This window comes from Podarcis pityusensis (genome assembly GCF_964106645.2).
Source record: "Podarcis pityusensis genome assembly, chromosome: 5".
Classification (NCBI taxonomy): domain Eukaryota; kingdom Metazoa; phylum Chordata; class Lepidosauria; order Squamata; family Lacertidae; genus Podarcis; species Podarcis pityusensis.
Window position 1 is genome coordinate 85,590,590 of NC_138032.1, and position 24,462 is coordinate 85,615,051.

Genomic DNA, 24,462 nt, shown 5'->3' on the forward strand with positions numbered 1-24,462 from the left:
AATGCCTGTCCAATCCATGGCAATAATGTCTGAATGAAGAGTGCTTGCTTGAGAGGGAATTAACATCTCCTGTGCAAGAAGAAGAGGAGGAGTTTGGATTTGATATCCCGCTTTATCACTACCCTAAGGAGTCTCAAAGCGGCTAACATTCTCCTTTCCCTTCCTCCCCCACAACAAACACTCTGTGAGGTGAGTGAGGCTGAGAGACCTCAGAGAAGAGTGATTAGCCCAAGGTCACCCAGCAGCTGCATGTGGAGGAGCGGAGACGCGAACCCGGTTCCCCAGATTACAAAACTACCACTCTTAACCACTACACCACACCAGCAAGAGAACGCATGAGACTGGAGAGATCATCTCTGCCAGAAATCATGCTCCTGTGTATTTCCTCTTCTGTTCAGCAGACTTTGCCCTTCAGCTACAATGACCATTGCTGAATGCCTGTTTGCCTTCAGGGTGTGCAAAAATGGCACCTCCTTTCCAAGCTTTGATTTAACACGTTGGATGCTTTGCTGCGGCCCAGCACCTGTCCAATAAATTCAAAATGACAAGCATGCAGCCTGAGAGAGCGCATTAAACAAGCAAGCCTGGACCACTTTCTCAGGTTTCAGAGGGAACAGTTGCTACTTTAATAAGGATGGCTGAAGAGTGTGTCTCCCTCTCCAAAGACCCTGAGTGTTCTGGAACATCCACAGCTGAGACCCCCACTCTTAAAGATCTAGAACAGCTCCTGAATACTGGGAGGCCTTCCTGTAACCATGTTGATGAAGTATGGCCTAACCTTTTCTTAGGAGACCAGTAAGTATATCTCTGTGGAACAGCTCAGCATTTTTTTTGGCAGTGCTTAAGAGCTCCTCCAACGCAACTACTGCAGCCAAGTCAATGCTCCTTCCAAGGAATGTGTCGTTCTGTGATCTGGTTGGGTCCAGTACTTTGTTATGCGTGACTGTACCTCATTTAAACCAATGGGGCATTCTGACACATAACCGGTGGTAGGTTTGCACATCATCCTGGCTTCTTTGAGAAGACAGTCTTACAATTAATTGTTATGCAGCCGTAAGCAATTTATGTATTTTATTTCATGTGCATTCAGAATGCCACACAGAATCTGGAACAAAATGTTGGATTCTTCAGTGCATCACCTTTCTTCCCACCACCTAGTCCTTAAAAAAAAAAAAAAAATTCTAGCCCTCACAGTTGCGGTGACACATGGCTGAAGGCCATGCAGTTGGTATATGAAAAAGGCGAAAGAGTTTAGTCAGTGTGGCTTCCGTTCCCTTCAGAGTGACCTAGTCCTCCCTTGTGACTTCTCATTACCTTTGCCTGTTTTGGTTGCTTTAATTGTCTAGCTCTGATTCTAGACTTGTTTATTCATTCCCAGTAACCAATTATCTGTCTCATTTCCGGTGAGGCTGAGCCCAAGATCACCCATTGGGTTTAATGCTGAGTGGAGATTTGAACCATGGTCTCCCAGGTCTTAGCCGGGAACCATAACCATGACACCACAGTTGCTCCGAAGTCCATGGATGTGCTGAACTGATTCAGTGCCTAACGTAGGATTGGAATATCACTTGTAGTTTAATGGTGAATTTTGGACACAATGGAGAGGTAAACAAACTTGGACTATCATAAAAGATGCAGGAGGAAATGATTAATAACAGGACCCACAAAGCAGAGGACGGAGGTCCAAGAGATTCCTTGGAATCTTGTATTTATGTTGTATGTTGGACTGTAAAATTTTAATCTGAAAAAAAAAAAGATGCAGTTCCTAACACCACAACATGGGGGTTTCCAACAAAGCTGAATGTTCAGATATTGAGGATAGGCAAAAAAAGCCCTTCGCCACACAGCACAAAGTTAAATTTTGGAATCTGCTCTCACAGAGGCAGTGATAGCATCCAACTCAAATGGCTTTAGAAGATGATCAGACAAATTCATGGAGGAGAAGGCTATCAATGGCTACTGTGTTGTGCCATCAGTCTGAGACAGTATGATTCTGAATAACAATTGCTGAAAACCACAGGAGGGGAGAATGAAGTTGAGCTCAGATCCTGCTTCATGCTTCCCACAGACATCTAAGAGGCCATTGTGAGAACAGCATGTTGGACTAGATGGGCCACTGGCTTATTCCAGCAGGCTCTTCTTATGTCCTGAATAGTCATTCATTAAATCTTACTGAAATCTTTGCTCCGTAACGTGGGCTATTTTCTTCATAGAATTGAGAGGACCCAGACCACAAGTTAGAGGGGAAAGCCTGAAAGGAAAATGTTAAGTTGTGGGTAGACATAGCAGACGACACAGCGATTTCTCCAAAGCAGCTCTTTATTTGTAAGCTGGAACAGAACTGAACTGAGGAGCTCAGTCAGCCTGCTTATATAGAGCTCCACTAGAATGCAACAGTAACCATTTTCTGTAACTAGCCAATCACTGAACGTCACTTTCGATCCTTCATTTGCATAAAAACTATCCAATCACTGAACGTCACTTTCGATCCTTCATTTGCATAACTATCTACAGTATCCCCCTGCTGGCCCAGGGTGAGAACTTCAGTACATAACAGAAAACAGGACCCTTCTTGTATCTGTCTGCCTCTCACTTTCTGTTTTGTCTTTTCTTCAGTGTTACGGCGCACAGCAGATTTGGTTTATGGAAAATGGGCATTAGCCATGTTTTAAATGCTGCACATGGCAAAATATTTTGCCACGAACCCCATGATTTTTATGGCACAACGATCGAATACTATGGTGTACCAGCTGATGACCTTCCTGATTTTGATATGACTCCATATTTTTACCCCGCAGCAGAATTTATACACAAAGCCTTGACCACACCAGGAGGTAGAGAAGCAACATTCGTCACAAATGTTAATATTATGTTGTGTTGTGTTGGCAATTTGGTACTTCACTGCTATTTCTTTCTGGAGAGCTGGAAGTTAGGGGAGGATTGGCAGCTCTGGTGTTGCTGTTGGGTTTGTACTTTATAGTCTCATGGACTTAAATAGCAGATACTTAAGGTCATGTTTAACTCTCCCAAGGCAATAAATAGAATACAATAATAATAATAATAATAATATTTATACCCTGCCCATCTGGCTGGGTTTCCCCAGCCACTCTGGGTGGCTTCCAACAAAATATTAAAAATACAAGAAAACATCAGACATTAAAAACTTCCCTAAAGAGGGCTGCCTTCAGATGTCTTCTAAAAGTCAGGTAGTTGTTTATTTCCTTGACATCTGATGGGAGGACATTCCACAGGGCAGGCGCCACTTCCAAGAAGGCCCTCTGCCCGGTTCCCAATAACTTTGCTTCTCGCAGTGAGGGAACCGCCAGAAGGCCCTCGGCGCTGGACCTCAGTGTCCGGGCTGAACGGTGGTGGTGGAGATGCTCCTTCAGGTAAACTGGGCCGAGGCCATTTAGGGCTTTAAAGGTCAGCACCAACACTTTGAATTGTGCTTAGAAATGTACTGGGAGACAATGTATGCCTTTCAGGACTGGTTTTATGTAGTCCCAGGGGCCACTCCCAGTCACCAGTCTAGCTGCCGCATTCTGGATTAGTTGTAGTTTCCGGCTCACCTTCAAAGGTAGCCCCACGTAGAGCACATTGCAGTAGTCCAAGCGGGAGACAACCAGAGCATGCACCACTCTAGTGAGACAGTCTGCGGGCAGGTAAGCTTGCATACCAGATGGAGCTGGTAGACAGCTGCCCTGGACACAGAATTGACCTGCACCTCCATGGACAGCTGTGAGTCCAAAATGACTCCCAAGCTGTGCACCTGGTCCTTCAGGGGCACAGTTACCCCATTCAAGACCCCATTCATTTCATCAATTGCAACAGTACTATCCAATTGATTCTCCCAGCTCATAGGACTCCCAAATGAGATTATGGCTACAGTGCTGGAAGGAGGCGGCCTCGGCTCCAATCCTAACCAATTTTACCCAGTAGTAAGTAAGTGAATTCAATGCTGGTTATGCCCAGGTAAGTGGGGTAATGATTGCAACCTGTTCACCATCCCAGTTTTGTTTTTGATTTAAAAAAATTGAATAAGAAAAACAAACAATACACACAGAGAAAACGAACAAGCGGTAACAGGCTAATAAAAATTCGACACAAGGATCTTTTGATAATAAAGTCAAAAGAAACATAACAAATCAGGGAGCGAATGAAATGGGTACAATGATAAAATTATAAATGGGGTATAAAACACAGTTTACATTGTGCAATAAATGAGAGAAAAAAGAAAGAGGTTTTGCCTGTTTATAGACACCACCAAATGAAACCATATTTTGAAGGAATTCACCTGTGTTTTACCTTGTGTTTTTGTTTTGCGAGTGTGGATTAAGCCCAAGAAGATCTCAATTAACCAAAACTTCACACAAGCTGTGTAGAGCCCCACAATTTAGGTATAAATGAGAATAAGCTCCCTGACTGGAGACTAAATTTATACAGTATTAACGTAGCTGCTGGGATTAGATGCAACTATTGTTAAAAGTACTTGTTTAGGAAACATTTGAATTCTCTTAAAGATGCTTTAAAAAACAACAAGTTTTCTTCATTTGCAGCTAAAATCTTCGTGCACTGCGCTGTGGGGATAAGCAGGTCGTCTTCGTTGGTGCTGGCATACCTCATGATTTACCATCGCTTCTCTTTGGTTAAAGCCATTCAGGCAGTGAAAGAACATCGGTGGATTTTCCCCAATCAAGGGTTCCTGAAGCAACTGAGAAATTTGGACATTCAGCTAAACAAAAAAAGCACTAAGCAAGAAAGCAAGGAAACAAATGCCTGATGATTAGGAAAGCAGGTCATTTTCAAGCCTCATTGTCATGGAATGTTTTCATAAAAGTGTGTTCTTCGTTGTCTTTTTCTATCATCATCGAAATATCAGTCTGTGCTCTCTCCTTTCGGCTTCGTTCTTTCTTTCTTTTTAATTATCAGATTTTCTATGGTATGATGAAATAAAAATACGCAGAGACAGAGAGAGAGGGAGTAAAGGACCTCTGGACGGTTATGTCCAGTCAAAGGTGACTATGGGGTTGCTGGGAGTCAATGTAGGTCTTTCAGGACTGGTATTAGATGGTCTCGGCATCCGCTCCCAGTTACCAGTCTACCTGTCGCATTCTGGATTAATTGTAGTTTCTGGGTCACCTTCAAAGGTAGCCCCACGTAGAGCACATTGCAGTAGTCCAATCAGCTGAATGGCGCTGGGAGCTTACCTTCAAATGCACCTATCAGTGGTTCTAAGTCAGCATCCTGTTTTGAACAGTGGTCAGCCTAATGCTTCTGGGAAGTACAGAACTGGGCCCTGAAGGAAACAGCCTTCTCCCACTTGCGGTATCCAGCAACTAGTCTTCAGAAGTAAACTTTATCTGTGGGGATTCCACTAAGCTATCGTGGCTTAGTTATTGATAGACCTGTCTCATATTTACGCAGCATGGGAATGGGTTATTACCCCTTTTATTTCAGCGTATGTGACATTAAATCCTTGGTTCTACAACTTGATCAGCCATTGTGCTGAAGCCACAAAATCATCGGTTTAAAAATAAAGAAATGTACAGTATCTGAGGGAGACATTTGTATTGAAAGTGTTGGTGTACTATTTTGTTGTTTTTTTAAAAAAAACCACAGCAAATGCTGTTAAAACATTTTGCTTTTCTGCAATTTAACCTTGAATGTTTCCAAGTGTCAGCCACACATTCGGACCTTGTTGAAATCTTGCTCTCTTCTGAAATCAAATTCCCCCAACCTGCTCTAAAATATGAAATAGTGCATCAGCGTTTTAAATTGTCGGCTCAGGTGGATTCACTGATGAGCAATATAATATCGGCAAGCACAGCAGGAGTGTAGAACCCTTAATAAATAACAGTTTTGCTGCTTGTGTTGCTCAAAATCCGTAAGCCGGCTAGGAGAAGCATCATAATCCACTTACTGTTCTGCCTCACCATTACCATGACTTTCAGAATCTCCTGGTCCATATGTCAAGACTTAGCTCTACAATCTGGAATCAGACTTTACTTTTTGTGATTAACAGGTTTGTCTTTGTGCATAAGACATATAAAACTCATTGCACCTTGGGCGTTCTTCCTAATCCACGATCCTTGTGTTGCTGAGCTTGGCAGCCAAGGGTCCAGAGAAAAAAAACCTCAAAAAAATGCCTGTCCAATCCATGGCAATAATGTCTGAATGAAGAGTGCTTGATTGAAAGGCAGTTAGAGTTCCTGTGCAAGAGAATGCATGAGACTGGAGATATCCTCTCATTCTCATATATATATATATATATATATATATATATATATATATATATAGTTAAATTTTCTGTTTTACAATTTAAAATGCTCATTTTACATCCTTAACATATCAATGACTTCCCTTCTTCTCTTTCCATGGTTCATTTTACATATCACAAATCCCTGCATACAGTGGTACCTTGGGTTACAGACGCTTCAGGTTACAGACTCCACTAACCCAGAAATACTACCTTGAGTTAAGAACTTTGCTTCAGGATGAGAACAGAAATCGCGTGGCAGCAGCGGGAGACCCCGTTAGCTAAAGTGGTACCTCAGGTTAAGAACAGTTTCAGGTTAAGAACGGACCCCCAGAACGAATTAAGTTCTTAACCCAAGGTACCACTGTATTTTACAAAAAATATACCAATCAGTATTCCATTATTGCATCCATCAAAACTTATTTACACTGTTGAATTTATCTCAGTGCTGCCAGCATTTTCAGCTTAATGCAATTATTCCCCATATATTCAATGAACGTTTTCCAATCTTCTTTAAATGTATGTTCTTCTTGTTCTCCTATTCTATATGTTAAGTCTGCAAGCTGCACATATTCTGTTAACTTACGGTAAGTTGCCATACTTCTTTGGTTGGGACCTTGCTCGTTTTCCATTTTGGGGCTAACAAAACACGGGCCGTAGTATCAGCATACATAAATAACAACTGGGAATTTCAGTCTGAATTATCCCTAACAAAATGGACTCTGTTTTTTTGGGAAGGTACTTCTGAACATTTCTCCCCAATTCATTATGGATCATTTCCCAATATTCTTTTACCATTTTATATGTCCACCACATATGAAAGAACGTTCCCTCCACTTCTTTGCATCTCCAGCACTTATCTGATTCAGTCGTATACATCTAAGCAAACCTACTCAAAGGCAAGGACCAGCTGTAAATCATTTTCAAGTAGTTCTCCTCCAAAGAATAACATGCTGTAAATTTAAAAGTTGCTTTTCCAGAATTTCCCCCAGAGGTTAAAATCTATATTGTGTCCTATATCTATTGCCCATTGTGTCATTAAGGCTTCAACCAGCTCGTCTTTTGTTTCCCAAGACTGGAGATATCATCTCTGGCAGAAATCATGCTCCTGTGTGTGCGACAGTGGCCGTTGCTGAATGCCTGTTTGCCTTCAGGGTGTGCAAAAATGGCACCTCCTTTCCAAGCTTTGATTTAACACGTTGGATGCTTTGCTGCGGCCCAGCACCTGTCCAATAAATTCAAAATGACAAGCACTCAGCCTGAGAGAGCGCATTAAACAAGCAAGCCTGGACCACTTTCTCAGGTTTCAGAGGGAACAGTTGCTACTTTAATAAGGATGGCTGAAGAGTGTGTCTCCCTCTCCAAAGACCCTGAGTGTTCTGGAACATCCACAGCTGAGACCCCCACTCTTAAAGATCTAGAACAGCTCCTGAATACTGGGAGGCCTTCCTGTAACCATGCTGATGAAGTATGGCCTAACCTTTTCTTAGGAGATCTGTAAGTATACGTCCGTGGAACGGCTCAGCATTTTTGGGGCAGTGCTTAAGAGCTCCTCCAACGCAACTACTGCAGCCAAGTCAACGCTCCTTCCAAGGAATGCGTCATTCTGTGATCTGGTTGAGTCCAGTACCTTGTTATGCATGACTGTACCTCATTTAAACCAATGGGGCTTCCTGACACATGATTGGAGGAAATTGCACCTTAACATGTTATCTGATTTTTGCAATACAGACTTGCAATTAATTGTTAACGAGCCTGAAGCAGTTTATCTTTTTTATTTTGTGCATTCAGGATGCCACACAGAATCTGGAACAAAATGTTGGATTCTTGAATATATCATCTTACTTTTTCTTCCAAAAAGCCATTTCTAGCCCCCACAAGTTGCGAAGAAACATGGCTGAAGGCTAAAGAGGCAAAAGAGTTCAGTCAGTATGGCTTCTGTACCCTTTAGAGCAGTGCTTTTTTCTGGGGGGATGCAGGGGGACGCATACCCCTAAATATTTTGTGAATCTAAGTTTGGCCTCATTGAGGGGCAGTATTTCAATATGAGTAGGAAAATGAGAGTACCCCTAAACATTTTTTTTTAGAAAAAAAAAGCACTGCTTCAGAGACCTAGTCCTCCCTTGTAGCTTCTCATTGCCTTTCCCTGGCTCTTTGGGTCATTTCAATTGCCTCGCTCTGGTGGCGCTGTGGGTTAAACCACAGAGCCTAGGACTTGCCGATCAGAAGGTCGGCGGTTCGAATCCCTGCAATGGGTGAGCTCCTGCCAACCCAGCAGTTCAAAAGCACGTCAAAGTGCAAGTAGATAAATAGGTACCGCTCCAGCGGGAAGGTAAACGGCATTTCCGTGCGCTGCTCTGGTTCGCCAGAAGTGGCTTAGTCATGCTGGCCACATGACCTGGAAGCTGTACACCAGCTCCCTCGGCCAATAAAGCGAGATGAGTTGGTCACAACTGGACCTAATGGTCAGGGGTCCCTTTACCTTTACCTTTAACTCCAGCGTAAAGCCATGTCTTTATAGATCTGTTCAGTTCTGGTGAGGCTGAGCCCACAGATGTTTTGGGAGTAAGCAAGCCCAGCGAGCATTCTCAGGCTGATGGTATCCAGGCAGGGATGGCAGTATTTCGGTCCCAGGTCAGGAACCATGAACTGGCAAACAAGGGCAAAAGACATGGAGAGATCACTGGGAGCAAACCAGGTATTCCAACAGATTCCTTGGTCTTTTTTTAGTAGGCATGGACCTGCCTACCTCCTCCTGGATCTACTTGCTTCCCAAGGACCATAGCAATTTAAAGGGACTGTCCTGCAGCCTGGAATCTAGCATGCCGCCATCTTGCTTCTATTTTCTGTTGGGTGCATTGTCCGTTGTTGTGATCGGGTATTGGGGAGTAAGAGGCCCTTGGTGGCGAGGGCAGTGGTACCCTGAGGGTTATTTGGGCTACCGTCTCAAGGGAAAGTGGCTCAGGGGATTCTGTACTAGGGTCTTATTTAAATATCACATTTATACCCTGCTTCTCTTTCCAACAGGCTCAAGATGGCTTACACGATTCTTCCCACTCCCCTTTTTATCCTCCCAATAACCCATTGGGGCAGGTTAAGGTTGAGAATTGGTGAATGGCCAAAGTCACCCAGTGGGCTACATGGCTAAGTGGGGATTTGAACCCCCAAGTCCTAGCATGACCCCCTAACCACTAGACCACACTGGCTCTCAAGTCCATTGATGAGCTTAACAGATTTAGTGCCTAACCCTAAAATTCAGGGACATCCAATGATGGAAGATTCAGGACAAAGTACTTCTTCACATAATAAGACATTATTATGGGATCTGCTCCCACAAATAGAGTGATAGCCACACCCTTGGATGGCTTTAAAAGAGAATTGGGCAAAGGACAAGGCTATCAATGGCTGCTAACCCTAATGGCTCTGTTCTGCCATCCCTGTCTGAGGCAGTATAATTCTGAATACCAGTTGCTGGAAACCACAGAGGGGAGAATGAAGTTGAGCTCAGATCCTGCTTCGTGCTTCCCAGAGACATCTAAGTGGCCAATGTGAGTGTTATGTACTGAAGTTCTCACCCTGGGCCAGCAGGGGGATACTGTAGATAGTTATGCAAATGAAGGATTGAAAGTGACGTTCAGTGATTGGATAGTTTTAGAAAGTTGCTACAGTAACGTTGTACTGGAGCTCTATATAAGCAGGCTGACTGAGCTCTTCAGTTCAGTTCTGTTCTGGCCTCTGAATAAACAAGAGCTGTTTGAAGAATCGCTGTGTCATCTGATATGTTCACCCACAACTTAACAGTGAGAACAGCATGTTGGACCAGATGGACCATTGGCTTATTCCAGAATGTTCATTCATTACATCATAATTGAATTTTCTGTTCCTTAACGTGGGAGATTTTCTCCATACCATAAGTGGATCTGAGCCACAAATCAGAGGGAGAAGCCTGAAAGCAAAACAGGATTCTTCTCCTACCTGTTAAGTCTGCCTCTCACTTTCTGTTTCATTTTTCTCTCTCCAGTGTTATGGCCCACAACAGATTTGGTTTGTGGAAAATGGGCATCAGCCATGTTTTAAATGCTGCACACGGCAAAATATTTTGCCAAGGATCCCACGAGTTTTATGGCACAACGATCGAATACTATGGTGTACCAGCCTTTGACCTTCCTGATTTTGATATGACTCCATATTTTTACCCCGCGGCAGAATTCATACACAAAGCCTTGAACACACCAGGAGGTAGGGAAGCAACATGCGTCACAAATGTTCATATTATGTTGTGCTGTGCTGGAATTGGCACTTCACTGCCATTTCTTTTGGAGAGCTGGAGATTAGGGGAAGATTTTCAGCTCTCTCATTGCTTTTGGGTTTACTTGATGGCCGCCCTGTGAGGATCACTGAGCAGCTTTTGCCCTATGCCTCTTCCCCGACCTTCTCTTTGTTTCCAGGCAGAGATTCTTTGCTTCTTAAATTCTCTGCCTACCTCCTGTTTCCATTTCTCTACTCATATGTATGCTCATCTGGTTCCCATTTCTTTATTATTTGTACATAGCCATAACGCATTGAGGTTCCAGGTGTCTCCAATGCCTGTGTGTCATTATCTACCCTCCTCTCATTTTGACATCACTTTGCCATGACACATTGGAAACCATGTTTAAATCTTCTGTCCTTTGTCACTGTTCTTTTTCTGGACATGGGTGGCACTGTGGTCTAAACCACAGAGCCCCCTGGACTCGCCAATCAGAAGGTTGGCAGTTCTAATCTGCGCGACGGGGTGAGCTCCCATTGCTCTTTCCCAGCTCCTGCCAACCTAGCAGTTCGAAAGCACGTCAAAGTGCAAGTAGATAAATAGGTACCACTGCAGCAGGAAGGTAAATGGCGTTTCTGTGTGCTCTGGTTTCCATCATGGTGTCCTGTTGTGCCAGAAGCGGTTTAGTCCTGCTGGCCACATGACCTGGAAATTTGTCTGTGGACAAACGTTAGCTCCCTCAGCCTGAAATCAAGATGAGTGCCGCAACCTCATAGTTGCCTTTGACTGGACCTAAACGTCCAGGGGTCATTTAACTTTACCGTTTACTGTTCTTTTATGCTCAGGTGGCAAAAGAGCTGTGAGTTTTTATCAATGCTTGAGAAAAAACAATATAAGAACCCCTGTTGCCAAAAACAACTAGATTCACTGTTCTTTCGATCTTGTCCTAAGTACATTTTGAAACTGCAGTTTATCCCAGCACTGAAAATTCATCAGAATCCAACAAAGAAAACTGTTAAACGTGTGCACACACAAATACATACATACAGTGCTTTTTTCTGGGGGGATGCAGGGGTAAACATACCCCTAAACATTTTGTGAATCTAACAGGAGAAGAAACTTAAAATTTTAAAAATTGTGGTTGCTTCTCTAGCATGGTGAATCGACAGTTCTGTTGCTACCCCCAATGGCGGCTAAATTTCCTTTCCCGGTGTTTCCTGAGTCTCAGATGGAAGTGAGCATTTAATGTGTGAAGCAGTGTGGAATGTGGATGTGTGGTGTTTTACTGATGAAAGTTTGGCCTCATTGAGGGACAGTATTTCAACATGAGTAATGCATGTTCTTTGTACTTTTGTCCATTTACTGCATTTATTTTTCCCAATTTGAACTATAAAATGGTGATTTTCTTGAGTCAAAATGGGAGTCACCCTAAACATTTTTAAAGAAAAAGATCACTACACACACACATATATACTGAAAATCTGAGCAATCATTAATTTCTGCCAAACATTGATTTCAGCTAAACTGTGAAGTAAGCCCAGGAAGATTTCCATTAACTTGACACAAACGATGTACTGTAGGGCCCCACATTTAGGCATAAATGAAGATAATATCAGAATTGGGGACTAAATTTATCCAGTATTAATGTAACTGCAGAAAGTTAAATGTACCTGTTTCAGAAATGGTTGAATTCTGTCTTCTCTGTAGTTTAAAAATGCCATCTTTTAAGAAGATAAAAAAAATGTGGTTTACTTCATTTTCAGGCAAAATCTTAGTGCACTGCGCAGTGGGGATAAGCCGGTCGTCTTCGTTGGTGCTGGCATATCTCATGATCTACCATCGCTTCTCTTTGCTTAAAGCCATTCAGGCAGTGAAAGAACGTCGGTGGATTTTCCCCAACCGAGGGTTTCTGAAGCAACTGAGAAATTTGGACCTTCAGCTCAGCAAATAAAGCACTAAGCAAGCACCCCTGGTCATCAGGAACGCAAGTTATTTTCAAGCCTCCCTGTCCTGTCCTGGAATATTTTCATTAAAATGTGTTCATTGTAGTATTTTTCTAATAGTAGCCATGCTCTCAGAAATGATGGCTATTTTGAGGGGTGTTAGCAGGGTCTATTCAAGAGGCAAGGCGAGCCCCCAACACCCACCAAAAGCAACCTCTACAGCGACCTCTCAGCAAACCAATGAACCCCTCTCCTCCATTAGGAAGGACTTTCTTACAAGTAAGCAGTTCAATAGTGGGGAAGCCTGTCTTGGAAAGAAATGGACTCCCCTTCTTTAGAGGTTTTTAAGCAGAGGCTGGATTGCCACTTATCAGGAATGCTGCAGCAACGGGTTTCCTACATTAGCATGGGACTGAACTACAGTGTTACCTTGGTTCTCAAACGCCTTGGTACTCAAACGCCGAAAATCTGGAAGCAAGAGTTCCGGTTTTCAAACGTTTTTCGGAAGCCAAACGTCCGATGCGACTGTCATCTATTGTTTCCGGGGCACCTGCACCAATCAGAAGCTGCGCCATGGTTTTCGAACATTTTGGAAGTCAAACGGACTTCCGAAACGGATTAAGTTTGGGCTTTTGTTTTTGCTATTTATTTTGCGTTTTTGTTTTTGAGGCTTTTTTTGGTTGATTTGTTTTTGCGACTGTGTGGAACCCAGTTCAGCTACTGACTGATTGTGTGACTGCGGAAATGAATAAAAAAAACCCATCCAAACAATGACTATCATCAGTGCAGGTAAGGGGGGAAATGTAATTTTAATTTTTATCATCTACAATACTGTCATATTTATTTTATAGTACAGTACATTGATTATTGCTTTCATTTTATGTATGGATCAATGATCTCGCTAGGTAGTGAAATCCATGTTAAATTGCTGTTTTAGGAGTTGTTTTTAAAAGTCTGGAACAGATAAATGCATTTTGCATTACTTTCTATGGAAAAGTGCGCCTTGGTTTTGGAACGCTTTGGTTTTGGAACGGACTTCTGTAACTGAGTAAGTTTGAGAACCAAGGTACCACTTTAGATCACTTTCCAGGACCCTTTGAACTCTATGATTCTATGATCTTCCATAACGATCTTCAGAGTACATAATAATATAATTCAACTCAAAAGAACTATTTTTTCCATTTCGAGGAAAATAGGATGTTGATCTCCACTCGTGCTTATTGCATTTTGTGCTGCCGTGTCAGCAAAGGCTGTTCCCACGTTAGGCATCGGGGTGGGCAGGGGACGAAAAGGGGACATCTCTCAAGAGGCACACCTGCTTCTCCCTGTCAAACGTCGAAAGGTAACTGGAGCTCATTGGGGCTCTGCAACGACCATGTATCATCGCATGACAGCGGATGACCCCTTTCCAAAGACGACCGCCTCCTTTTGCAAAATGAACAGCCGCAGATCCGCCTCACCCTCCGTCCAAGAGTTGGAGCATGTGATGGACAGCTGCAGGATGGAATTAAATGAGATAGATGAAGTGTGGCCCAATCTTTATATAGGCAACATGTAAGTGTGACCCGGAACGAAGCCGCGGCTTGAGCGTGGGGTAAAAGGAAGGTACTGTACAGCAGTGTAATGTTATGACCAATGAATTCACATTGCTAACGGAGGACAGATCTGTGCACGCTGAAGTTAAAGTCTGAAAAGAGTGTCCCTTGCTTTTCTCTGTCGTTCAACATGGGTGGGGATTCCTGGACAGCCTTCATAATAGAAAGCACATTACAAAAATCTGTATATTACTGGGGCAGGAACAGCACAGATAGTCCTATCACAGAGACACAAGGTAATATATTTTATTATGCGCTAAAACTAAAAATCTAAATTCTAGCAAAGGAACCCACTTTCTTTTCCCAGAATACCTGTCCTATCTACACCCAAATGACGCAAACCACCCTCTGCATTTGGGGTGCCCAGTATGTCCTGTGTAAGATACAGATGTTTTAAAAAAAGAATTTACAGTTGGATGAGAACAAGGTGTGATATGCAGACAGGTGGAGAAAGATGCAAGGAATGTAGACAAGGTATTCAAACTGAGAAATCTGTGGCCGAGTGAGGTAGCCTAGCAGAGTACAGAAATTCCAGTGGCTGCTGAAACCTTATACTGGCGAATTTAAAATGCACGTCTTCAAGAAACATGAGCGGTGATGGACTTTCTAAATTGAAGGTTGAGTTTCTCAGGAACCCTAGCTGTGGGCCTGGTTACAGATTGTATGTCTGAATATTCTATTTATGTGTTTATGCACCAAGAATTCGCTGCTCTACCCATATGCAATTTACAAATACAACTCAAATTGTTTTATCCTCCTCTATATTTTGAAAGTATAATCCTCTGGAGTGATTATCTGCATTTTATATTGGCAAATATTTGGTGGATTAATTATACAGTTAGCATGCACTTGTCAACCTTTGATGCATAAAAAAATCAGAACTGAACCCTGAGGTAGGAAATGGCATAGAGTATAATGTGCTCAACTGATCCCAACCTCTGCTCTTGAAAGGGATACGCAGCCACTAGACTGAGCCTCTGTTTTCAAGGAAGGATGCTAGAGAGTTAAATATTTAGATATTTGCAAGAAGTCACATGGCTGAAGGCAGAAGTTCTGAGAAGCAAACACACTAGAGTCCAGTCCCGTCATGGCAACTGACACATGTCATAATGTATCATTCTAAATTCCGGTGCAGATGGATTTCTCACTAATATTTCAGTTGACCTGAAGCCTACAGAAACTAAAGGGTAACTAAAAAAATAACATTCCGTGTTCTTGCAAATTGGATACGGTGTCATGTGACCGTAAGTTCTCCAAGTTACATTATCCCCTACCAAATTGTCTGGGTTGAGCAATCCTATACACGCCGTTATCACAGAAATGCCACTGCTGCATGCCCGTCTTCTCTGACGCCCACTCAACCCAGGATGGGAAGCCAGAGTCACCAATTGGGGCAGAGGCACCCACATGGTGAGCCAAAATGCAAGCAGCAAATGACTTTGGGATGATCAGAGCACTCCCCCAACAGCCCCGTCCAACACTGCAAAATATACTCAATGATACTACCAACCCCCCACTCCATCAGCTAGTATAGTACTCGACAGGACACGGAGCTGGGAAGCTGGAGACAATATTTCAAGCTCTAACAGTGGAAGGGAGAACTGTTAGGGCCCAAAAAGGGGGAACACCTGGCACTCAAACCTCTGCTGCAGATGCCACAGAGGAGCTCCCTTATCACTCAACCGCAGCAACAAACACATATGGCCATGGCGCACTAGTTCCCTATGCCCCAGTCCCATAGAATCACAAACGTTGGACGTTGGAAGGCACCCCAAAGGTCATCTAGTCCAACCCCCAGGCAATGCAGGAATCCTGCCCACATCATCAGTCCATAGCTGTCAACCGTCCCTTATTTGGCGGGAAACTCCCTTATCCCAGCGCCGTGTCCCACTGCTGTCCCTTATTGATGATGTCCCTTACATTTCCCAGGTTTCATGCTCGCCCGGCTCGGGAGGGAAGCAGCGGCTCGGGGTCCTCTGCCACATCTCCATCTCTCCCTTTTCCCCCTCAGGGGCGCGTTGTGAAGAGACAGGTGGCGGCGGGCGGGCAGACAGCCCCTCTCTTGCGAGACTTCCATTGTACTGCCAGGGGAAGCCGGAGGCGACAGCGGCGGCTGAGGAGGCAGCCTGAGGGAGGAGGAAGAGGAGGGGATGGGGAGGGATGCAGAAGGGCGGCACTTCAGCGGCCGCCGCGGTGCCGCAACCGCCTCATACCAGGCTCGCGGGAGGCATGGGCGACAGTCTCTCTCCCTCCCCCCTCTCTCTCGGGCGGGGAAGGGCTGATGGAACTCCTCGCGCCAGGACGACGGCAGCCCCGACGTGCTGCTTAGCATACCCTCCAACCAGTGCAGCATCTTAATGTAGTGATTTCCCCCTCTGCATCCCTTTCATAACTCTATTTTTATAAATAATTTGTCCATCCATAGTTCAAATTTTTACTACAAGTTTTCTTTCAATCCTACCAATGTATGAAACTCTTTACAATAGCTTTTCAACTAAATTATAAACTTTCCCCATTCTTTATTAAAGAGGTCCTCTTCCTGGTTTCTAATTCTGCCTGTAAGCTTTGCCATCTCGACGTCGTTCATCAGTTTTGTCTGCCACTGTTCTTTGGTGGGAGTTGTAGACCCTTAGAATCGTGTAGTCCAACCCCCTGCAAAACACAGTCAGTTGCAGCCAAAGCAGCATGACTCCATCAGTGGTGGATTTCTATATAAGCTAACCAAAATCCCTTATTTTGGCTGCTGATCCCTTATTTTTGAGGCTGCTGGTCCCTTATTTTCAAATCTGTAAGTTGACAGCTATGCATCGGCCACTTCCTGTTGCTAGCTGTTAGCAGCATATTTTGTATAAAGCTGTGCTATTTAAGATGTCAATGCAGCGCCTGCTATTGGTCAAAACGTCTCATGAGTGAGCAGCAATAATTCATTAGGACCACATGCTCCAAGCTTGCTAAATAAATCATCCAGGTTCCTCCGATATTTGCCGTCTCAGCCTCTTATCGGAAAGAAGAGTTATACCCTGTCGCTGAACCTTTCCCTTTGCATGCTCCTAGACTATTCAGTTCATCTGACCATTTAAAAGCTAGTGTTGGCCAGCATTCAAACAAATCCACTGTTAATAGAATTAAGTAGATCTGACCACACTGAAGTCTACCCTATGGGATAGAAAATATTGCTTTATAAAAAGTTTTTTAAAAAAAGAAGTTTCCAGCAAGAAGCTACTGAGATAGACTCCATCAGTTTAGCAACTAAAGGAACTTAGACTTGGTAGAGATCTGGAGTAATTGTCCCATTTTCGGGAGTTTATACTATTTTTGCTATACTCATTTACAATCAGGTGCGGCCAGTTGCAGAAGAATCACACCCATTCTCTTTGGATCTCGTATTCGTATGTATTTTGCATCTGCTACTATCCGTATCTTTCCTTGGCCTTTTGTCATTGTAAAGGGTTTTTCTTGCTGTATTTTCTTGCTGTATATCTTAATCTAATTTGTGTAACTTCCGTTTGCCTCACTGCTTCCCTGTAGTTTACAACTGAATTGGACCAAACAAGTGCCCCTATTTTCCAGGGACAGTTGCGGATTTACAGAATCTGTCCCAGTTTCTGATTTATAGAAATATAGAATATAGAAATACTTTATTGTCACTGTACCGCTTGTTTACAGTGAGATTAAATGAGCCCCCTTCCACCCCCTCCACAATCTCTCAGTCCTTGTTACATTCTGTGTGCTGTCATACGACCACCAACTCTGAACGTCAGCTGCATTGTTGCTGTCTTCCATTCAGCAGCCTCATGGCCCACGGGTAGAAACTGTTATTTAACCTGTTGGTGCAGCTTATCATGATTCTATATCTCCTGCCCGAGGGCAGGAGATTAAAAAGGTGCTGGCCAGGGTGTGAGTCATCCCTGAGAATGTTCCTCGCTCTTCTGAGACACCGGTCTCCTGCGATAACATCTAGCGGACTCAGGGCACAGCCCATGATATCGTGTGCTGTCTTCACCACCCTCTGTAGGGACTTTCTGTCAAACCAGCGTACCACATACAGTATGATGTATGTGGTATGCTTTCTATCGTGGACCGATAGAAGGAAATCATCAGTTGATTTGATCCCAGAATGTCCTGCTTTTCCTTAGGATGCCCCTATTTTCATCAGAGAAATGTTGGAGGGTATGTAAACAGCAATTGTGTTTTCCGTGAATTTCCGTTTGTTCCAATTCAGCGGTAAAAAGTGTGTTTTCCAGGGGAAATCAGCAGAACAATTGCAAAACCGCTCAGCCCACATCTAGAAAGGATGGGACAAAGGGAAAACTGCTATCTAAGAACAACCGTTTCGGCATCTGAAAAAAGAACCTCTAACTACAAATGGTTCTGTCTCAATAAATCTTATTAATGTTTACGAAGCTGCAGGAATCTCATAAGTTGCAACAAAACTGCCTCACTGGAATAAAGGTAAAGGTACCCCTGCCCGTTCGGGCCAGTCTTACCAGACTCTAGGGTTGTGCGCTCATCTCACTCTATAGGCCGGGAGCCAGCGCTGTCCGCAGACACTTCCGGGTCACGTGGCCAGTGTGACAAGCTGCATCTGGCGAGCCAGCGCAGCACACGGAATGCCGTTTATCTTCCCGCTGGTAAGCGGTCCCTATTTATCTACTATTTATCTATTTATCTACCCGGGGTGCTTTCGAACTGCTAGGTTGGCAGGCGCTGGGACCGAACGACGGGAGCGCACCCCGCCGCAGGGATTCGAACCGCCGACCATGCGATCGGCAAGTCCTAGGCGCTGAGGTTTTACCCACAGCGCCACCCGCGTCCCTGCCTCACTGGAATACATCAGTATTAATTTATGAAATGTAGATTTCTGATTCGGTGATTCATACTACTCTAGGCAGATCTGCCTTATTGGAATTTGATCCTACCCTACACTCTATTTAAACTTTCCCTGACACTATCAATAGGACGGAAAGAGATGCTGAAAGCACAACCCGTTCGGATCAGTGGCAATCATTTTGAAATAAGGATCGGATGAGATCCTGCCAGGGGAAGCTTATGCAATCTACAGGATTGTTGTAACATCAGTACCATACCCTTTCCATATGTTCAAGAAGCCACAAATGAAAGGAAGCTTTCCCTGTTATGGAAATAAACTAACAAATCCAAACAGCAATTCTGTTAGTGCAGCCTGTCTTCATTCTGAAGACGTAAACCTAGTATAAAATCGGCACATTTCACATGCAACATCTGTTTCAAAAGGAAGGATGGCGACTTTCTGTGTGTGTGCCCTTCCTGTCCAGATGAAATTATGATTACATCTATATGAAAACATTATCCACAGCCCTCGGCTCAGAAAACCGTTCATCTGTGCCAAGTGCAGCTCGGCAGCAGTTCACGGCAGGACACAGAGAATGCCCTGTGCTAATGAAACCACATGGTGATATCTCTGCCCTTCGAATGTGATTGTCCATACTGGAGGAGATTTATCCAGATAAGCGGTTCAGAGTGTGCCCTCTACTGCATCAGCCTTTACAGGAAAATCCTGCAAATCTCGATTAAGGGACCATTGTCCTATATACAAAAGATCAGTCACAGGCTTCCGAAGAAGTTGAAGCCCAGATATCTTAACAAGTCCAGTCACAGTTTCTCATCCTAACCTACCTCACAGGGTTGTTGTGAGGAGTCAAAGGCAACTATGGGGTGCGGCGCTCATCTCGCTTTAGGCTGAGGGAGGCGGAGTTTGTCCAAAGACAGCTTTCGGGCCCATGTGGCCAGCATGACTAAACCACTTCTGGTGCAACGGGACACTATGACGGAAACCAGAGCGCACGGAAACGCCGTTTACCTTCCTGCCACAGTGGTACCTATTTATCTACTCGCACTAGTGTGCTTTCAAACTGCTAGGTTGGCAGGAGCTGGGATAGAGCAACAGGAGCTCACCCCATCGCAGGGATTCGAACCGCTGACCTTCCTGATCGGCAAGCCCAAGAGGCTCAGTGGTTTAGACCACAGCGCCACCCACATCCCATGTGAGGATAACATGCATGGAAGAACCACATACGCCACACTTAGAACATGGGACCAAAACATCAGGAGAAGCACTTTAAAAAAATGTTGGTTGGGGGCAAGGAATTCATGTTTCAGAGGCGTATTTAAATAGCAGTTTTCTAAACAGGTATCTGAAAGTAGGCAGGGATGATTCTTACCAAGCCTCTGCTGGCAGGCAGTTCCACAGGATAGGGCCTGCCACAGGAAAGGCTTGGCCCTCAGAAAAAATGAAGATGCAGCTTTGGGTCTGGGAGCTGTGGCAATAATGATAATGATAATGATATTTCTCTAGGAATTTGAAGTGCGATTAGCAGTTGCGTTGCCTGCTGAAAGGAATGCATATGCACTCACTATGCTCTTCTTACACATTTGTTTAAATAAATCAATAATCAATATCCAACACTTTCTCATTCATCGGAAACTAAGCCCTGTATCACTGTTTGCACCATGATAAGATGAGCCAGTGTGGCATAATGGATAGAGTGTTTTTGGTTTTGTAATTTTTGTTAAATTTCTGTTTTACATTTTAGAATATTCACTTAAACAACCTTAAAATATCGATGACGTCCCTTCCTCTCTTTCCATGGTTCATTTTGCACAACATAAATCCCTGCATATTTTACATAAAATAAACCATTCAGTATTCCATTATCACATCCATCAAAACTTATTTACACTGTTGAATTTATCTTAATGCTGCCAGCGTTTTCAAATATACACAATTCCCCCCCATATATTCAATAAACATTTCCCAATCTTCTCTAAACGTATGTTCTTCTTGTTCCCTTATTCTATATGTTAGAACTGCAAGCGGCGCATATTCCATCAGTTTAAGTTGCCATTCTTCTTGTAATGGTGAGAGTGTTAGAACTGGGAGATCAGGGTTCAAATCCCCACTCACCCACTGGGCGACCTTGGGCCAGTCACCATCTCTTAGCTTAACCTACCTCACAAGGTTGTTGTGAGGGTGAATCGAGGAGGAGGAGAACCCTGTAAGTCACCTGGAGATGCTTGGAAGATAAAGATGGTATAAAGGGAAATGGACCACTGACCAGTGACACTGAGCCAGTGTGGTGTAGTGGTTAAGAGCGGTAGTCTCGTAATCTGGGGAACCGGGTTCGCGTCTCCGCTCCTCCACATGCAGCTGTTGGGTGACCTTGGGCCAGTCACACTTCTTTGAAGTCTCTCAGTCCCACTCACCTCACAGAGTGTTTGTTGTGGGGGAGGAAGGGAAAGGAGAATGTTAGCCGCTTTGAGACTCCTGAAGGGGAGTGAAAGGCGGGATATCAAATCCAAACTCTTCCAATCCATTCGGTCCAGTCATGACCGACTCTGGGGTTGCGGCGCTCATCTCACTTTATTGGCCGAGGGAGCCGGCGTACCGCTTCCGGGTCATGTGGCCAGCATGACTGAGCCACTTCTGGCGAACCAGAGCAGTGCACGGAAACGCCGTTTACCTTCCCACCGGAGTGGTACCTATTTATCTACTTGCACTTCGTGCTTTCGAACTGCTAGGTTGGCAGGAGCAGGGACCGAGCAACGGGAGCTCACCCCGTTGCGGGGATTCGAACCGCCGACCTTCTGATCGGCAAGTCCTAGGCTCTGTGGTTTAACACACAGCACCACCTGCGTCCCAAAGATGGTATATAAATGTAAATAAGGACATGGGGTTCATTTCTGCTCACCTGCCCACTTTCATATCTGTTTCCTGGCAGCACGGCAGCACACAACAAGGAAGAGCTAAGGAAACGGGGTATCACTCACATACTGAATGCCGCACACGCTGCCTGGGGAAGCAAAGGAAACCAAACGTTCTATGGAGCAGAGTTCCATTACTATGGAATAGCAGCAGAAGACTCCCCAGACTTTGACCTCAGCGTACATTTCCGCCCTGCCTCCGAATTCATCACCAAAGCCCTAAGTGTACCAAACGGTGAGTGCCTTGGGATGAAGCAATGGAGAAGTTTCTGAAACAACAATGGAATATTAGCTCCACCCAAGGCATGATGGAGAACAGCAACAACCGGGAAAAGGTAGACAGAACATTTTACAAGGACAGGAAGAAACACCATGGACAGAATATTTGCCACACACAGGAAGAACAAGGATATAGTTTGAGTGCCTCACTTGTAGTTCTATAAATCATTTAATGTGTCAACACGAATAGAAGTTATTAATATCGCCGTTGTTGTATAAGGGATTATTATTTTGACCAGAATGTAATTGAAATTAATAAGACTTTGGAACGCAGAAGTAATCATCAAACCATCCATTCTAGCATGCGGGGGGCCACCTAAATTATATAATTTGGTATTTGAACGATTGGTATTCGTAATTGTATTATAATTTGGCATTGTTATAATTAAGCTATTATTGGACTGTAATTGAAAACTAATAAAAAAAATTATTATCAAATGGTGCCTGCCTGCCCTGGTGGAACCGCTGCACTGAGGTTTAAGGTATTAGCAGCAGCATAGCATGGGATGCTGGTCTCCGGGGCAGACAAGCAACCATTTTGAGATAGGTCAGACTGAGAGACAGAGTGAATGAGTGGCCCAAGGTCACCCAGTGAGCTTCAGAGCCGCTTGACAATTCGGATTGCTTTAATACAAATTAGGAACCCCAAAAATCCTATTTGCTCTCTTCTTAAATCATTTAATCTCCGTTCCAGGAAAGATCTTGGTCCACTGCATTCTAGGCAGAAGCAGATCAGCAGCCCTGGTTCTGGCTTACCTCATGATCTGTCAAAATTTCTCCCTGGCTGACGCCGTCGGAAAGGTCCTGCAGAATCGAGCCATCTCCCCGAACCGAGGGTTCCTGAAACAGCTGCAAGACTTAGATCTGGAGCTACGGTACAAGATCAGGCTGTGTCAGCTTCTGTAACATGAAGAAGAAAGCAAAACGGCAAAGTGACAACATCTGACAGAGAACTTGGTTTCCGCTGCCAATCTCAGCAATTAAGCTTGAGGCTGTGTTATTAATCTTGACAGGAATTTTGAATGCTTAGTTTGGAAGCGGACCTTGACATCTAGAACATCTAGATGCTGGTTAGGCACTTGAACTTTCTGGATCTCTTTAAGGGAGATTGAATTTGAAGCTTATAAGACTGAGAAGGGGCCACAGTGCCCCCATAGAGCATCTCACATGCAGCTTTCAAAGTGCTTTCAGATTTTTCAGAGCGCTCACATATAGCATCTCACTAATCCTGGCTTACAACAACTTTGCAAAGATAAGTCATTATATTTAGAAATGTATAAGATTCAGGTGGTGGTCGTGGTGGTCTGACGCAGTTGAAATATATATAAAAATATAAAAATAAAATATAAAAATAAAAAATTGTCCAGTAGCACCTTAGAGACCAACTAAGTATGTTCTTGGTATAAGCTTTCATGTTGCTACTGGACAATTATTTTAATGTATAAGATTGTACAAGCAAGGAGCTTTTTGAACCCTAACCATTACTGTTGGAAAGCCCTTTGTGCTGAATTAATAGTTATCTAAAGAACGGGAATGCATTTAGATCTCAAATTGTAATGTGTTACTGGGGATGGATTTTTTTTTTTAAAGGACAAAATTATAATCATAAATAAATAACAGTAAAAATGTGCACCCCGCCCCCGAGACCATTCCATTGTAACTATCCAACCTCCCAAAATTTCAACACCTCTTGCGGTGGTTTTACCGTCTTTCCGTTTTAACAGTACAAATTCTACAAACACCTTCCATACCTCCTCAAAATCATTTCTCCTATGTATTCCCCATCTTACCTTAATGGCACGTGTTAATTTATCATTAATAGCAATATCCCACACCTCTTTATGCCATTCTTCCATTTTATATTCTCCTTGCCCCTTCCACTTCCTAGCTATAGCAATTCTTGCAGCTGTCAATAAATTTGTGAGCAAGTTCTTCACAGCCTGCGAACCTTCCACCCCATCGTAAATTGATAATAATGCTACCTCTGGAATTTCGTCCAGCTTTCACCCAGTGATTTGTTATCTCCTTAAACACTTTTTGCAAAAAAAAATATTAAAAATGTACATATTTACACCCCCACCACATGGGAACATAATTCCTGGTTTCCTGGCATCCCCTACACCAAATATTCCTTGTTTATTTGATTTAATCTGACTGGTGTTAAATACCGGGGGTGGATGGATTTCTGTGGAAATACAGGGCTGGTCCTTCCATGAGGTGGCCACCTCAGGTGGCATCACTAAGATGGCAGAGCTGCGGGAGTTGTGCAGCCTGCGTTGTGCCACCAAAGGCTAGACACACATTCGTGGCATTTCCCCCTGTTGCATATCAAGTTGCATTTGCCCTTGCTGCAAACACACACAAGAGCAGACAGGAAAGTCTTCCTACAAGGCACATTAC

The 24,462-nt window shown here is 43.8% G+C and overlaps 3 protein-coding genes across 6 annotated transcripts in view; 2 read left to right on the forward strand and 1 right to left on the reverse strand.

Annotated features, from left to right (window-relative positions):
- The first annotated feature begins 371 nt into the window (after positions 1–371).
- DUSP13A (dual specificity phosphatase 13A) lies at positions 372–4,783 on the forward strand. The gene is made up of 3 exons (XM_081006552.1): positions 372–795; positions 2,617–2,834; positions 4,557–4,783. The coding sequence occupies exons 1-3, from the start codon at positions 635–637 to the stop codon at positions 4,778–4,780; spliced, it is 603 nt and encodes a 200-aa protein (XP_080862678.1). The 5' UTR covers positions 372–634; the 3' UTR covers positions 4,781–4,783.
- Positions 4,784–6,289: 1,506 nt separating this feature from the next.
- On the forward strand, positions 6,290–24,366 carry LOC308477708 (dual specificity protein phosphatase 13A-like; the record flags this gene model as incomplete). Of its 4 annotated transcripts, XR_013986666.1 has the most annotated exons (4): positions 6,290–7,753; positions 10,278–10,495; positions 12,269–13,237; positions 21,801–21,927. XR_013986666.1 is itself a non-coding variant. In XM_081006551.1 (3 exons), 3 exons carry the CDS (start codon positions 7,593–7,595, stop codon positions 22,966–22,968), a joined length of 591 nt encoding a protein of 196 aa, XP_080862677.1. In that variant the 3' UTR covers positions 22,969–24,366. The 4 variants fall into 4 exon arrangements, 2 of the variants coding, with proteins under 2 accessions (XP_080862677.1, XP_080862676.1); XM_081006551.1 differs by lacking the exons at positions 10,278–10,495; positions 12,269–13,237 and adding an exon at positions 22,757–24,366 and having other exon boundaries at positions 21,801–22,018; XM_081006550.1 differs by lacking the exons at positions 6,290–7,753; positions 10,278–10,495; positions 12,269–13,237 and adding exons at positions 13,824–14,002; positions 22,757–24,366 and having other exon boundaries at positions 21,801–22,018.
- LOC308477711 (uncharacterized protein) overlaps positions 8,017–24,462 on the reverse strand; it is a 66,529-nt gene continuing 50,083 nt past the window's right edge. The window contains exons 5-9 of the mRNA XM_081006556.1: positions 22,819–22,962; positions 13,764–13,942; positions 12,176–12,423; positions 8,745–8,905; positions 8,017–8,160 (exon numbers count right to left, since the gene is read on the reverse strand). Coding sequence (XP_080862682.1) covers positions 22,956–22,962 — 7 coding nt within the window. The 3' untranslated portion in view covers positions 8,017–8,160; positions 8,745–8,905; positions 12,176–12,423; positions 13,764–13,942; positions 22,819–22,955. The remainder of the gene's footprint in view (positions 8,161–8,744; positions 8,906–12,175; positions 12,424–13,763; positions 13,943–22,818; positions 22,963–24,462) is intronic.